The sequence below is a fragment of the Pseudophryne corroboree genome, chromosome 5, assembly GCF_028390025.1.
Source record: "Pseudophryne corroboree isolate aPseCor3 chromosome 5, aPseCor3.hap2, whole genome shotgun sequence".
NCBI lineage: Eukaryota > Metazoa > Chordata > Amphibia > Anura > Myobatrachidae > Pseudophryne > Pseudophryne corroboree.
The window spans coordinates 831,682,877-831,696,889 of NC_086448.1; the positions used below are offsets into that span (position 1 = coordinate 831,682,877).

Genomic DNA, 14,013 nt, shown 5'->3' on the forward strand with positions numbered 1-14,013 from the left:
AATACACTGCCGGACCGCTGGAGAGATAAGACGTGTGGGGGCGGGGGTAGGTTTAGGTAGTGGGGATGGGGGGTGGTCAGGGTTAGGCACCCCCGGGGGGGGGTCAGGGTTAGGCTGTGGGAGGGGATGGTCAGGTTTAGGCTGCAGGAAGGGGGGGTTAGGTTTAGGCACCGCCGGGGAGGGTTAGGCTGCGGGGTGGGGAAGGTGGGAGGGTTGGGGGGACATCACTATCTGGATGCCGTGGTCAGTATTCTGACCTTCAGCATTTACATCCCAACACAAAAAATGTATGTAGGTTTTTTTTCCGAATTGGCTCCAGTTCTTGAGATAATGGAAACTCAATTACTAGGGCACTTAACGATTAATTCGTGCACATGGGAATCTACCAGACCATTCTAGAAGGTGAGACCCGAATACTGTAGGTGTTCTCTCAACGATCATTTCTAGACTATTCCCCCTCCGTATATAAGGGCTTGGCCGCTGTCAGGTGACAGATGAGTGGTTCACGCTGTCTCTCCTCTCTGTAGGTCACATATTAGAGCCAGTCAACCAACACCGAGGTCATATTCGGAATCCGCATCACACAGTGACCCCTACATCACTGAAATATGATTGGTGATAAGGTGACCGTTGGTCGGTGTAATCGCACGTGGCTCTCCAGGCTGCTGGCGCTGTAGCCATCTGTCCTAAACGTTATGTGGTCCCATCGCCACAGTCATAGGGGGGTCACTTTAGGAACTTTCCTCAACACCGGGATAATCTCACACCGTATTGGGATAAGTAACAAGCTTCTGTAATTAAGCTACAGTATGCGTCCGCAGCCAACCTGGAATGACTCAGGTCTTTATATTATCCTCCGGGATGCCAGCTGTGTGGTGACCTGGAGGACTAGTCTGCCACTTCATTAGCCCAATGGTTGGCCTCATGCTCTGTCTTCAGCTGCCTGTCTCTGTACTTTCTGCTTCATTGTGTTGCTGAATCCCAATACATACTTTCATGGTCAGCGCAGGCGTCACAAGGGGGGTGCGGGCCACTTCTGGGTGTCACCCCCTCCGAGGGAATGACGCCAAAATACCAGCTCCTCCACAGTGAAATTCAGGCACCAGTCTCTGGGGGCCGTCCAGTATTTCCAGGGATGCTGAGCACGCCCCCAGAGTGATATAACTGGGGTGTGGGGAGGGGCCGGGGTGGCGCTACCCACTAGACCACGCCCCCTCCATATCTGCAGCAGGGGGTGCACTCTTGTGAGTCCACACCCATTTACCCAAAACCACATCCCCTCTTTAGCTGTGCACGTCTATAACACACAAGGGGGTACTATTGGCCGCTGCTGGTCTGCAGGTGCCACATCTAAGCACTAAGAACACTAAGAGTCAATACAGATATAAAAACTCTGCAAATAACGCAAAGTTTAATTAGCACATATTTGTCCAAACATGTGAGCCCATCCCCCATGTCAAGGTGATCCCTTCAGATAACCCATGACGGCAGAAACACATGCACCCTACTGAGGAGGTGTCACCCCGTCGGTCCTTGTCCTGATCTCGGTCTTTTGCACCTATCAGGTGATCTCTTCTAGAAACCTTTTATTGCGCATTTCCACAAATGTTATAAAAAATTTCAAACACAAAATAGTGACGCGAGTAACGCAGACAGTCCGTGTCGCCCTGCGTGCACATGGGAAAATCAGCCACTTCTCTGGTGGGTGTGACGCACAATGTGGGTTGTGCACAGGTGGAAAGCTCGGAGCACTTACAGGAACAAAAAGGATCTGCCCGGATTTGTCGTTTTCACTTTTGTAAACTACGTTCAATGACCTTTTAGGTTTAAAGCAGAGGCGCTGTTTCCTTCCCATGACACTGTAATAAAGAGCTTTGGCTCAGACAGTGCAGATAAACACGAGGAGGAATTTACATTTAGGAGAAACAGCACAGAATCTAATTTTCCCCTTTACTGGTCACAGTTATAGGTAGGTGGTACTAGGGTAGAGATGTATGACACTATCAGCCCCCAATGTGATGTATGTGACATTATCCTGCCTCAGTTATAGGTAGGTGGTACTAGGGTAGAGATGTATGACACTATCAGCCCCCAATGTGATGTATGTGACATTATCCTGCCTCAGTTATAGGTAGGTGGTACTAGGGTAGATATGTATGACCCTATCAGCCCCCAATGTGATGTGTGTGACATTATCCTGCCTCAGTTATAGGTAGGTGGTACTAGGGTAGAGATGTATGACCCTATCAGCCCCCAATGTGATGTGTGTGACATTATCCTGCCTCTGTTATAGGTAGGTGGTACTAGGGTAGAGAAGTATGACCCTATCAGCACCCAATGTGATGTGTGTGACATTATCCTGCCTCTGTTATAGGTAGGTGGTACTAGGGTAGAGAAGTATGACCCTATCAGCACCCAATGTGATGTGTGTGACATTATCCTGCCTCAGTTATAGGTAGGTGGTACTAGGGTAGAGAAGTATGACCCTATCAGCACCCAATGTGATGTATGTGACATTATCCTGCCTCATTTATAGGTAGGTGGTACTAGGGTAAAGATGTATGACCCTATCAGCCCCCAGTGTGATGTATGTGACATTATCCTGCCTCAGTTATAGGTAGGTGGTACTAGGGTAGAGATGTATCACCCTATCAGCCCCCAATGTGATGTGTGTGACATTATCCTGCCTCAGTTATAGGTAGGTGGTACTAGGGTAGAGATGTATCACCCTATCAGCCCCCAATGTGATGTGTGTGACATTATGTCACACCCGACAGGCCGACATACCGGGTCTTGGGTACACATTAGAATGATGTATGAAGGATGGAGCTACATACAGATTTGTCCTCATACATCTTGCCTCAATACGCCATGCAGCAGGAAATGCCTGGTCTGATGACCCGGAAGCTCTGCTAACGTCTGCATCTTTTTATGCTGAAAATGCGTCTTATGTGAATAGGACGCACAAGCAGCTTATGCTAATTAAAAAAAGGATTTTAATTACCTACTGGTAAATCCTTTTCTCGTAGTCCATAAGGGATATTGGGGAAACTACTAGGATGGGGTATAGACGGGGTGCAAAGGAGCCAGTGCACTTTAAATTTCTTCAACTGGGTGTGCTGGCTCCTCCCCTCTATGCCCCCTCCCACAGGCATTTATAGGTAAAAATGTGCCCGAAGGAGAAAGGACATATATAAGAGAAGGCAATATGAAAACAAAGAGTGTAAGGGATATTGGGGAATCTAGTACGATGGGAACGTCCCAAAGCTTCCAGAATGGGCGGGAACGTGCGGAGACTGCTGCAGCACCGCCTGCCCAAACTGGGCATCCTCTTTGGCCAGGGTATCAAACTTAGAACTTCACAAAAGTGTTCTTCGCCAACCAGGTAGCAGCTCGGCAAAGTTGTAAGGCCGAGACTCTACGGGCTGCCGCCCAGGATGAACCCACTGATCTTGTAGAGTGGGCCTTCAGAGACTGTGGAACAAGTAAGGCTGCCGACACATAGGCATGTTGAATCGTAAGCCTAATCCAACAAGCAATGGACTGCTTTGAAGTAGGACAACCCTTTTTCCATGCATCATAGAGCACAAACAAGAAATCCGTCTTTCTGATCTGAGCTGTACGCTTGACATAGATCTTCAAGGCTCGCACAGCATCCAACGCCTCCGGAGGAGCAGAAGCGCCAGAACTGGATGGAATCACAATAGGCTGATTTAAGTGAAACGCACAGACAACCTTCGTCAGGAACTGCTGTCTATTCCGGAGCTCTGCTCTGTCCTCGTCAAAGACCAAGTATGGACTTTTACACGATAAGGCCCCCAATTCTGAGACACGTCGAGCAGAAGCCAGGGCCAGTAACATCACTGTCTTCCACGTGAAGTACTTGTCTTCTACTGTCATCCGAAGTTCAAATCTGGAGGACTGTAGAAAATCCAACACTACATTCAAATCCCAGGGTGCCATAGGCGGCACAAAAGGAGGAGTACCCCTTGCAAGAATGTCTGAACTTCTGGCAACACAGCCAATTTCTTCTGAAAGAAAATGGAGAGGGCTGAACTCTGGACGTTAATGGAACCCAGATGTAAGCCTTTATCCACACCCGCCTGCAGGAACCATAAGAAACGGCCCAAATGAAACTCAGCAGGCGGATACGTGCGTTCTTCACAGCAAGAGACATATCTCCTCCAGATATAATGATAGTGTTTTGACGTCACCGGCTTTCTTGCCTGAACCGTGGTAGCAATAACCTTCTTGGAAAATCCCTTGTAAGCTAGGATGTTCTGCTCAACCTCCATGCCGTCAAACGAAGTCGCCCTAAGTCCGGGTAGACGAATGGTCCTTGTCGAAGAAGATCGCTTCTTAGTGGTAGAGGCCAAGGGTCTTTGACGGACATGCCCAGGAGATCCACGTACCACGCCCTCCGAGGCCAGTCCGGGGCAATCAGAATTGCCTGGACTCTTTGATTCCTGATTTGCTTTAGCACCCTTGGGAGCAACGGAATCGGAGGAAACAGGTAGACCAGCCGGTAACGCCAAGGCGACGCAAGTGCATCCACTGCCCTCTTCTGAGGGTCCCTGGTTCATGAACAGCCCCCAGGGAAGTTTCTTGTGGAGACGAGAAGCCATCATGTTTATCTTAAGATCGTCCAGGTAAGGGACAACATTGAGCCCCTGGACCCGGAGTTGGAACATCATCACCGCCATCACCTTGTGAATACCCTCGGGGCTGTAGACAGGCCAAAGGGCAGTGCCTGGAATTGGAAGTGATCGTCCAGCAGGGCAAACCGCAGGTACGCCTGATGAGGCGGCCAAATCGGATTATGGAAGTAGGCGTCCTTGATATCCAAGGAGACCATGAATTCCCGTTCTTCCTGGCCCGCAATCATTGCTTACAGGGATTCCATCTTGAACATGAACACCTTCAAATAAGGAGTCAAGGATTTTAGAGTCAAAATGGATCTTACCGAACCGCCCAGTTTCGGTACCACAAACAGGTTGGAGTAAAACCCTGTGCCGCATTGCGGTATTGGTACTGGAACAATGACGTGGGACTGGACCAACTTTTGGATGGCCTGTTGCAATGTAACTTGCATATCCTCCAAAGCTGGTAAACCTGATTTTAAAAATCGTTGGGGAGGAGCAGCGTCGAACTCCAGCTTGTAGCCTTGAGAAATGAGATTTCTGACCCAGGTATCCTCACAGGAAGTCTCCCAGATGCAGCTGAAGTAATGCAGTTGAGCTCCCACCTTGAGATCCCCTCGGGGTGGGTGTGCACCGTCATGCTAAGGCCTTAGTGGAAGCAGAAGCGGTGGACTGGTCCTGAGAGCTGGTGCTTTCAGGCTTTCTGGACTTGCCTCTGGTGCCTCTAGTCGCATTGGAGGCACCTCTGGCCTTAGATCGAAATCTGTGAGACCAAAAGGACTGGACAGACGGCCCTGGATAGGAGCGTCTCACCGGCAGGGCCCCAGAGGGGAGAAACGTGGATTTCCCAGCCGTAACTATGGAAATCCAAGTATCCAACTCAACCCCAAAGAGCCATTCCCCAGAAAAAGGGAGGGATTCCATTTGGATTCTGCGTCCGCAATACACTGACGCAACCACAAGGCCCTGCGCGCCGACACCGCCATGGCAGAAGTCCTAGCATTAATGTTCCCCATCTCCTTGAGTGAATCACAGAGGACACGTGTAGTGTCCTGAATGTGTTTTAGGAGGGTCACCATAGTGACCAAGGGCATATCCCCCGAGAGGCCCACCTGAATTTGAGTGGCCCAGGAATGAATGGCATGGGTCATCCACCATCCTGCAATGACCGATCTTTGTGAGACACCTGCTGCCGTGTAAATAGATTTGAGTGTAGTCTCTATCTTCCTATCCCCAGGATCCTTCATGGTAACGGAGCCCGGGGCAGGCAGCACCGCCTTTTTGGACAGGCGAGAGACTGATACCCCAGGGGGTTCCTCCCAAAACTTCCTACCTTCAAGAGCAAATGGGAAAGTGCGCAAAATGTTTTGGACACTTGGAATTTTCTGTCTGGATTTTTCCAGGGCAGCTTGAATAGGTCATCTAACTCTGCGGAGTCAGGGAAAGTGACATTAGGCTTGTTTTGAATAAAGAAATACGACTGCTGTGACGCAGCGTCCTCCAGAGGGAGCTTCAACACGTCCCTTATAGCCAAAATTAGGGGTTCAATACCCTGAGCAGAATCAGAATCCCCATTAACGGGATCCAAATCATCCCCATCCTCCTTTATTTCCTCATCTGTGTCAGATAGTAGAGCAGGTAAACCACGCTTCTGAGGACCTGCATTAGAGGAGGAGGTCTGTGTAACATCTGCCCTAGCAACTCCTCGCTCGGCTCAAACTCCCGATCGGCGGTCAGGTCACTCGGTGCGGCTCTCTTAAGCGCGTCTTCCCTCTAGCACAGCTCCTCAAGACCTCACAGGCGCGAACCCCGCCTCCTACTCCCACCTTGAATTGTCCAATCCGCACTCAGCCAGCCTTCCCGCTCAGGGAGTCTGCGGCTCCACTACTCTGGGTCCCACTGCCCGCCTGCTCACCAGTCCTGCTGATGTCACCCGGAAAGCAAACAAAAGCGTTAACCCCTTCACCTGCACTGTGCCGTCTAGTGAAATGGGGCTCATTCAGGGGGTCTCAGTCCATAGCGATGGTGCTCAATATATATAATAACCATAGCCCATACATTCAGGTAATTGGGGACTCTTTCAGAGTGTCACACATGTGCCAGATATCCAGCGTGGCTGAGGAATCAGGAAGTGCTGTAGATGGCTGCAGTAAGCAGAGGAAGGTGCCAAAACACCTCTGGTCCTGCTCTGATGTAGCTCCGTCCCCTCCAATGGCGCTGGAGATACACTGATATATTTATACTGGCAAAGTCTCCTTACAGCTAAAAAACATCACACAAGTGCTAGTTCTAGCGGTTTTGTGCCAGTCTACATGGGGGATATTAGCGGGACCCCCACGGGAGGGCCCCGTACACCGCGCCTGTGGTTAGTCGCACTTTGGACCAGAGTACCCCCTTACCGGGGCCCCCAGTTTGTACTTACCACCGATGTCACCTTCAGCCAGCGTTAGGGGTGTGCGGCGGCTGTGACAGCAAAGGCGCAGTGCCCCGCTGAACAACAACCCCTCAGGATGGTGGTCCTGCAGCGGGTAAGCGGCTCTGCACCTCGGAAGGCCGGTGACTGCCCCCCCCCCCTTCAACACAGGTATGCTGTTGCCCAGACAGCATACCGAAAATGACAAACCGAAAAAAGAAATTGAAGAAAACTCTCTGGAGCTGCAGAGTGTGCATCCTCTCCTGAGGGCACTTTTTTCTAAACTGCCTGTGAGAGGGGGCATAGAGGGGAGGAGCCAGCACACCCAGTGAAGAAATTTAAAGTGCACTGGCTCCTTTGATACCTTCTGATGAAACCGCTACTCTACCTATAGCGGAGAAACGCGTCAAGGAACCTACAATTTCTCTGTGGAAATCAACTTATATCTATCCGTCACCACTTTGCTCCGTGCTGCCTGCATCCAGCTCTCTCCCCCAGTCTGCAAATCAGGCTCCACATCACTGCCGGAGACGTCCGGCTGTGCGGCCACGGTTCATCAGCGCACACTGGTAAGCCTGCAGGGGAGACGGGGACACCACTGAACAGCAATAGATGGGAGTTTGGAAACACTTCCAACAGCGGTGAGCTTAAATTTAAGTGGCATTGGACTGCTACAGTACATCTTTTAACAGTTAAAAGCTACTTGCTGGTGACACTAACGATACACTAGGATTCTGGACTTGCTCAGTAATTATTGGTAAATAGCCTAATCTGGACCCTTTAACACCAGCAACTGAGTTGTTTATTTCCACGAGAGATGTCCATTTGATATGGTTTTTAATTTTTTAATTGATATATCTTATTATTATTAAATTGTGCATTGTCATTCTATTTTTTATTGTCTAAATAAATTAGATAATTATGAATATTTAGCGCTCCCTGTGTACACATGTATGTATACATTATTGTAATTTCCTTTGGACCCCGCCTATACCCCATCGTACTAGATTCCCCAATATCCCTTATGGATGCTAGAGAAATGATATGATGCATGCCTGTATTCTGTGTGTGAGTGCAGGTGTATCTGCATACAGGATGCTACGTTACAGTGATTTCCTGGAAAACACTGTAACGTAGCATTTCGTATGTACTGTAGATACAGCCGCAGTCACACACAGAATATAGGCATGTCGCATATCATTTTAATTAGCATAAGCTGCTTGTGCGTCCTATTGACATAGCAATGCCACTTAGATGCATTTAAATGGAAAAGGTTGCACATAAATACGATTGGCTCTACCGAGTCACGCCACTGTCTAAATCCTTGTTTCACTTACAGTATTTATGCTTTCAGTCAATCTGAGAAGCCCTAACTTGTACTTGCTGTCTGCAACCTATGAAGGACCTGATCAGGTACACCAGCTCTGCCTGTCTTGGCCTCTAGGGAGAGCCGACCATACAGTAATAGCACCACTGGCTGCTGACCCCTAACCATCTGCTCAGTTAGCCTGATGTGCAGCAACAGTCCAAGAAGGTCTTGGCAAATCCACTACTAAGTATTGTGCTGTACTGTTTTCTAAGGGCCTCATTCTGACCTGATCGCATGCTAGGTTTTTTCACTGTCGTGCGATCAGGTCAGAACTACGCATGCGTATGCACCGCAATGCACAGGTGCGTCGTACGGGTACAAAGCGGATCGTTGCTGGTCGATGGTTTTAACGAAGAATACATTTGCACAGTCGATCGCAAGCAGATTGACAGGAAGAAGGTGTTTGTGGGTGTCAACTGACCGTTTTCAGGGAGTGCTTGGAAAAAACGCAGGTGTGTCCAAGCGTTTGCAGGGCGGGTGTCTGACGTAAATTCCGGACACGAACAGGCTGAAGTGATCGCAGCGGCTGAGTAAGTTCTGGGCTACTCAGAGACTGCACAAAACTTTTTTGTACCGCTCGGCTGCACATGCGATCGCACACTTGCAAAGCAAAAATACACTCCCCTATAGGCGGCGACTATCTGATTGCAGCGCTGCAAAAAATAGCTAGCGAGCGATCAGGTTGGAATGACCCCCTAAGCCTAATAATAATCTTTGCACTGTTAATTATATTGTGTGTGTATACATTACAGTGTATTTCTTTATTAGCTATTGTACACATTTGCAGATGTATCTACACTCATTGTGGCTGTGACCAGGCGCGGGTACACCTTGTTTGCCGTGATGCGCGTACACGCCGGCGTGCGCGTGCATCTTAGTCACAGCTGCAGCCGTGTGGCCACTTCTGTAATTCTTTACATATTCTGGAAGAAGACAGAGAAATATTTGGACACTACATTATTAGGTGTGGTATAGAATGGGTCTACTACGATATCCCGACCGTCTGAATGCCGGCAGTGGGGACAGCGCAAAAGAGCCCCTTGCGGTCTAGGTCGACATGCATTAGGTCGGCATTGACAAATGGTCGACAGGGTGAAAAGATTGACATGGCGATGGTCAACACTAAAATGGTCAGCACACTTTGTTTGCATTTTTGGGGTAAGTGCGGATAGTTTTTCCATCTGGGACCACCATTTGTAGAGACGCTTTGCTCGCCGCGCTTCGGACACAAGGTTACTAAAGGTTATGGTTTGTGACATGGATAGTCCAGGAGGGAAAAAGTAAAAATACATGAAAAACAAAACGTGTCTACCATTTGAACATGTCGACCTTTTCTAGTGTCAACCTTTCATAGATCGACCTTTTTGTCCATTGTGACCTTTTGTCACTCTTGACCTAATGTATGTCGCCCTAAACATTGCAGATGTATGGTCCGGATCCCACATTGCCTATCTAAAGTCATTTTTCAAACACAATTGGCTGGTACTTTATCTCTCTCCAAGGCTTAGTAAATAGACTCCTATATTCCCTATCACATGTACACTCACACACTGGAGCAAGTTAAAGCGCCAGTATGTTTTGGGTAGTGGGAGGAACATACAAACTTCACACAGATAGTGCCTTGGTTGGACTCAAACTCTTGACCTCAGTGCTGATAGGCAGCAAACTAACCACTGTGCCTCCGTGCTGCCAATTGTTCCCATCACTAATTGGTTTCATTGTTATAGAGATGCCCAAATAACTCAGACCTGTTTAGAATTTGATCAACTTTTTTCTGGTTCAAGGGCCTTGAACTTGTTCGTATTGCGGCTGTGACTTTGGGACCAGTTTGATTCTTGGCCTGATTGCGGCGGCGGCGATGCTCGTGGTTCCTGGTTTATGCCCGTGGTTCTTCGTCGCATATTTTTGTTTCCAGCATCAATCTACACAGCGAGTTTTTCAGAATGGTGCCAGTAAGCTCAGACTTGCTGGATCATGTATGACTGAAAAGGTTTATTCTGTGTACTGTACACGATCATGTCTGACTCTTCTCTCTCAGACAATGTCAGTCTCTGTAAGGGGCCCAATTATATGTGCTAATACTGTATGTATAAAGAAACAGCCCACAATGGGGTTACAGGTGTGTCCTCTTACTTCTTTGCTCCATGCCGAGCGCCTTTTTGCCGTTTTTTTTCCCCGTGAAAATGCATCTTAGACGCAATGTAATGCAATAAGACGCTTCTGCTGATTAAAATGATATGCAGCATGCCTATATTCTGTGTGTGACTGCGGCTGTATCTGCATACAACATGCTATGCTACAGTGTTTACCTGAACGTGGCTTTTCGGATGCAGATACAGCCGCAGTTACACACAATATAGGCATGCCGCATATCATTTTAATCCGCAGAAGCTGTTCGTGCGTCCTATTACAGTATTTTGCGTCTAGCACGCATGTTTGCAGAAAAAAAATGCGCTTGGCACTGCCGAGTCCTGCCACGGCATAGCGCGACTTGAAGGGCTGTTTAGCGTGACTGCAGCAAGGATGTAAGAGGACACATCTGTATAATGGGAAATATACACCCAGAAGTCTGTAAGATGTATAAAAGCAGTAAATCTGGTGAATGTGGGTTATTACAATAATACAGAACGTTACTTTATAATAAGGTTCAGGATGGAAAAACTGTGCACAGAGCCCCATTATATGTAGGGGGGTTATCGGAGGAAAGCAATATATGAATGAAGTTGATTAGGATGGGGGTTGGATGGTGTCACTGTATACCTGCATAACATTGAAATCTTGAAAGTATGGCACAATAGTATAGCGAGGTGTTATAGACAGGCAGATCTGTGTACGTGTACGTAGGGTCACCATATTGTACGTTATAATACGTATAGGAAAGTAGCCAGTTTTCCTAACATTATGTCATCACCCCTTATGTGCAGTGTGTAACCTCTTATGTGTCGGCTCCCACATCTAATATGTATAAGTCTGAATAACGGGCTGTTCTCAGGAACATTCTCTTGTGGAAATGTCTGGATTACAGCTTTATAGAAAGTGAATGGGTTTGTTGCTGGAGAGGATGCTATAAGCAGTGTATCACATGCCCCTGACTCTCTGCAGGTACGTACAGTACACCATGTAATAACGCAGCACAATTTCTATCTTTCCAGGAGGCTGGCAAAGTCAACGCTTCTCCTGATCCCGCTCTTTGGCGTCCATTATATCATGTTTGCGTTCTTTCCTCACAACTTTAAGGTGGAGGTGAAACTGGTCGTCGAGCTCATTCTTGGGTCCTTTCAGGTAGAAATTACAGCAACTTCTCTTTTTCTAGACATTATATAGTGGATACAACTGGAAATGGTACCAGGCACTAGAGTGCATTGGAATACATTAGAGTGCATGGGGATGCCTTGCAGTGCACTAGGATACACTAAAGAGTGCACAGGGATGCACTAGAATGCTCTGGAATACACAAGAGTGAGCTGAAATACTGTAGAATACACTTGGATGCTCTAGAGGGCAACGAAATACACGAGTGAAGTGGAATTCACTAGAGTGCACTGGGATACACTAGAGTGCACAGGAATACTGTAGAGTGCACTGGGATATGCTAGAGTGCACAGGAATACTGTAGAGTGCACTGGGATATGCTAGAGTGCACAGGAATACTGTAGAGTGCACTGGGATACACTAGAGTGCACAGGAATACTGTAGAGTGCACTGGGATACACTAGAGTGCACAGGAATACTGTAGAGTGCACTGGGATACGCTAGAGTGCACAGGAATACTGTAGAGTGCACTGGGATACGCTAGAGTGTACTGAAATTCTCTAAGATACCCTACAGTGCACTGGGACACAATAGATTGCATTTAGATACCAAAGGGTACATTTACTAAAGGTCCATTTACTAACATTTAAAAATCGACATAACAAATAATCTGTTAGTAATTGTGCGTTTTAGCCCCTGAAACACAACATCGATGTAGAACAATTTAAAATTGACCTTGTGTAAATGTACTCCCTATAGTGCAGTGCGACTCACTAGAGCACGCTGTATACCCTAGAGTGCACTAGCATACAGTAGAGGGCAGTGGACCTCACTAGAGCACGCTGTATACCCTAGAGTGCACTAGCATACATTAGAGGGCAGTGGACCTCACTAGAGCACGCTGTATACCCTAGAGTGCACTGGCATACAGTAGAGGGCAGTGGACCTCAGTAGAGCACGCTGTATACCCTAGAGTGCACTAGCATACAGTAGAGGGCAGTGGACCTGACTAGAGCTTGCTGTATACCCTAGAATGTACTGGCATAAAGTAGAGGGCAGTGGACCTCACTAGAGCATGCTGTATACCCTAGAGTGCACTAGCATACAGTAGAGGGCAGTGGACCTGACTAGAGCTTGCTGTATACCCTAGAATGTACTGGCATACAGTAGAGGGCAGTGGACCTCACTAGAGCACACTGTATACCCTAGAGTGCACTGGCATACAGTAGAGGGCAGTGGACCTCACTAGAGCACGCTGTATACCCTAGAGAGCACTGGCATACAGTAGAGGGCAGTGGACCTCACTAGAGCACTCTGTATACCCTAGAATGCACTGGCATAAAGTAGAGGGCAGTGGACCTCACTAGAGCTCGCTGTATACCCTAGAATGTACTGGCATACAGTAGAGTGCAGTGGACCTCACTAGAGCACGCTGTATACCCTAGAGTGCACTAGCATACAGTAGAGGGCAGTGGACCCGACTAGAGCTTGCTGTATACCCTAGAATGCACTGGCATACAGTAGAGCAGTGTTTCCCAACCTCGGTCCTCAAGGCACACTAACAGTCCTGGTTTTAGTGATATCCAGGCTTGAACACAGGTGACTTATTTAGTACCTCAGTTATTTTGGTTTAACCATCTGTGCTGCAGCCTGGATATCACTAAAACCTGCCCTGTTGGTGTGCCTTGAGGACCGCGGTTGGGAATGTCTGCAGTAGAGTGAACTGAGATACCTTTGATAAACTAGAGGCTGACTTTCCGCTTTCCATTCACTGTTGTCCCATAGTACAATTATTTTCTTACAGCACTTACAGTACATTTTATGGTTTTTGAATCTCTGACGTCCACTGATGAATTACAGCTGAATTACAAAGTAACACATTGTCCCTCTAGTTGCCAGCTTAGTGTCAGTGTGTACTGTATATAAGTCATAGGAATGATGGTGTATGCTTTTCTCTATGGATACAGCAGAACGGAGCGCTGTTAGCCTGTCTGTAAATGACACCGGAACTTTTAGAATCCAAATCTACCAGTTACCGTAATAGCTAATAAGAGAACGGAACTGTATCTATAATAAAGCCGATCTGACAGCGATACACATAAGGATAATAAATGAACTCAATTCATAGAAACGTTTGCTGCCTCCATTATAGTTTCTCTGCAGATTAGTACGTTTCCCCTATATTTGGGAGCGGCTGCGGCGGACTATGTCAGTGTGTGGCGTCATTACTCTCTGCCTGCGCCGTACACTACACCATCTGTCTTTGGGCTTATTCGCTTTAGTTTTGTCTTTATATTCCCAGGAGTTTGTCATTGTGTTGCCCTGTGATACAGTTCAGC

At 47.7% G+C, this 14,013-nt stretch overlaps 1 protein-coding gene across 1 annotated transcript in view; it reads left to right on the forward strand.

Moving 5' to 3' along the window:
- LOC134928620 (vasoactive intestinal polypeptide receptor-like) overlaps nt 1-14,013 on the forward strand; it is a 279,693-nt gene that overhangs the window by 248,089 nt on the left and 17,591 nt on the right. Inside the window, exon 11 of the mRNA XM_063924545.1 lies at nt 11,575-11,704. Coding sequence (XP_063780615.1) covers nt 11,575-11,704 — 130 coding nt within the window. The remainder of the gene's footprint in view (nt 1-11,574; nt 11,705-14,013) is intronic.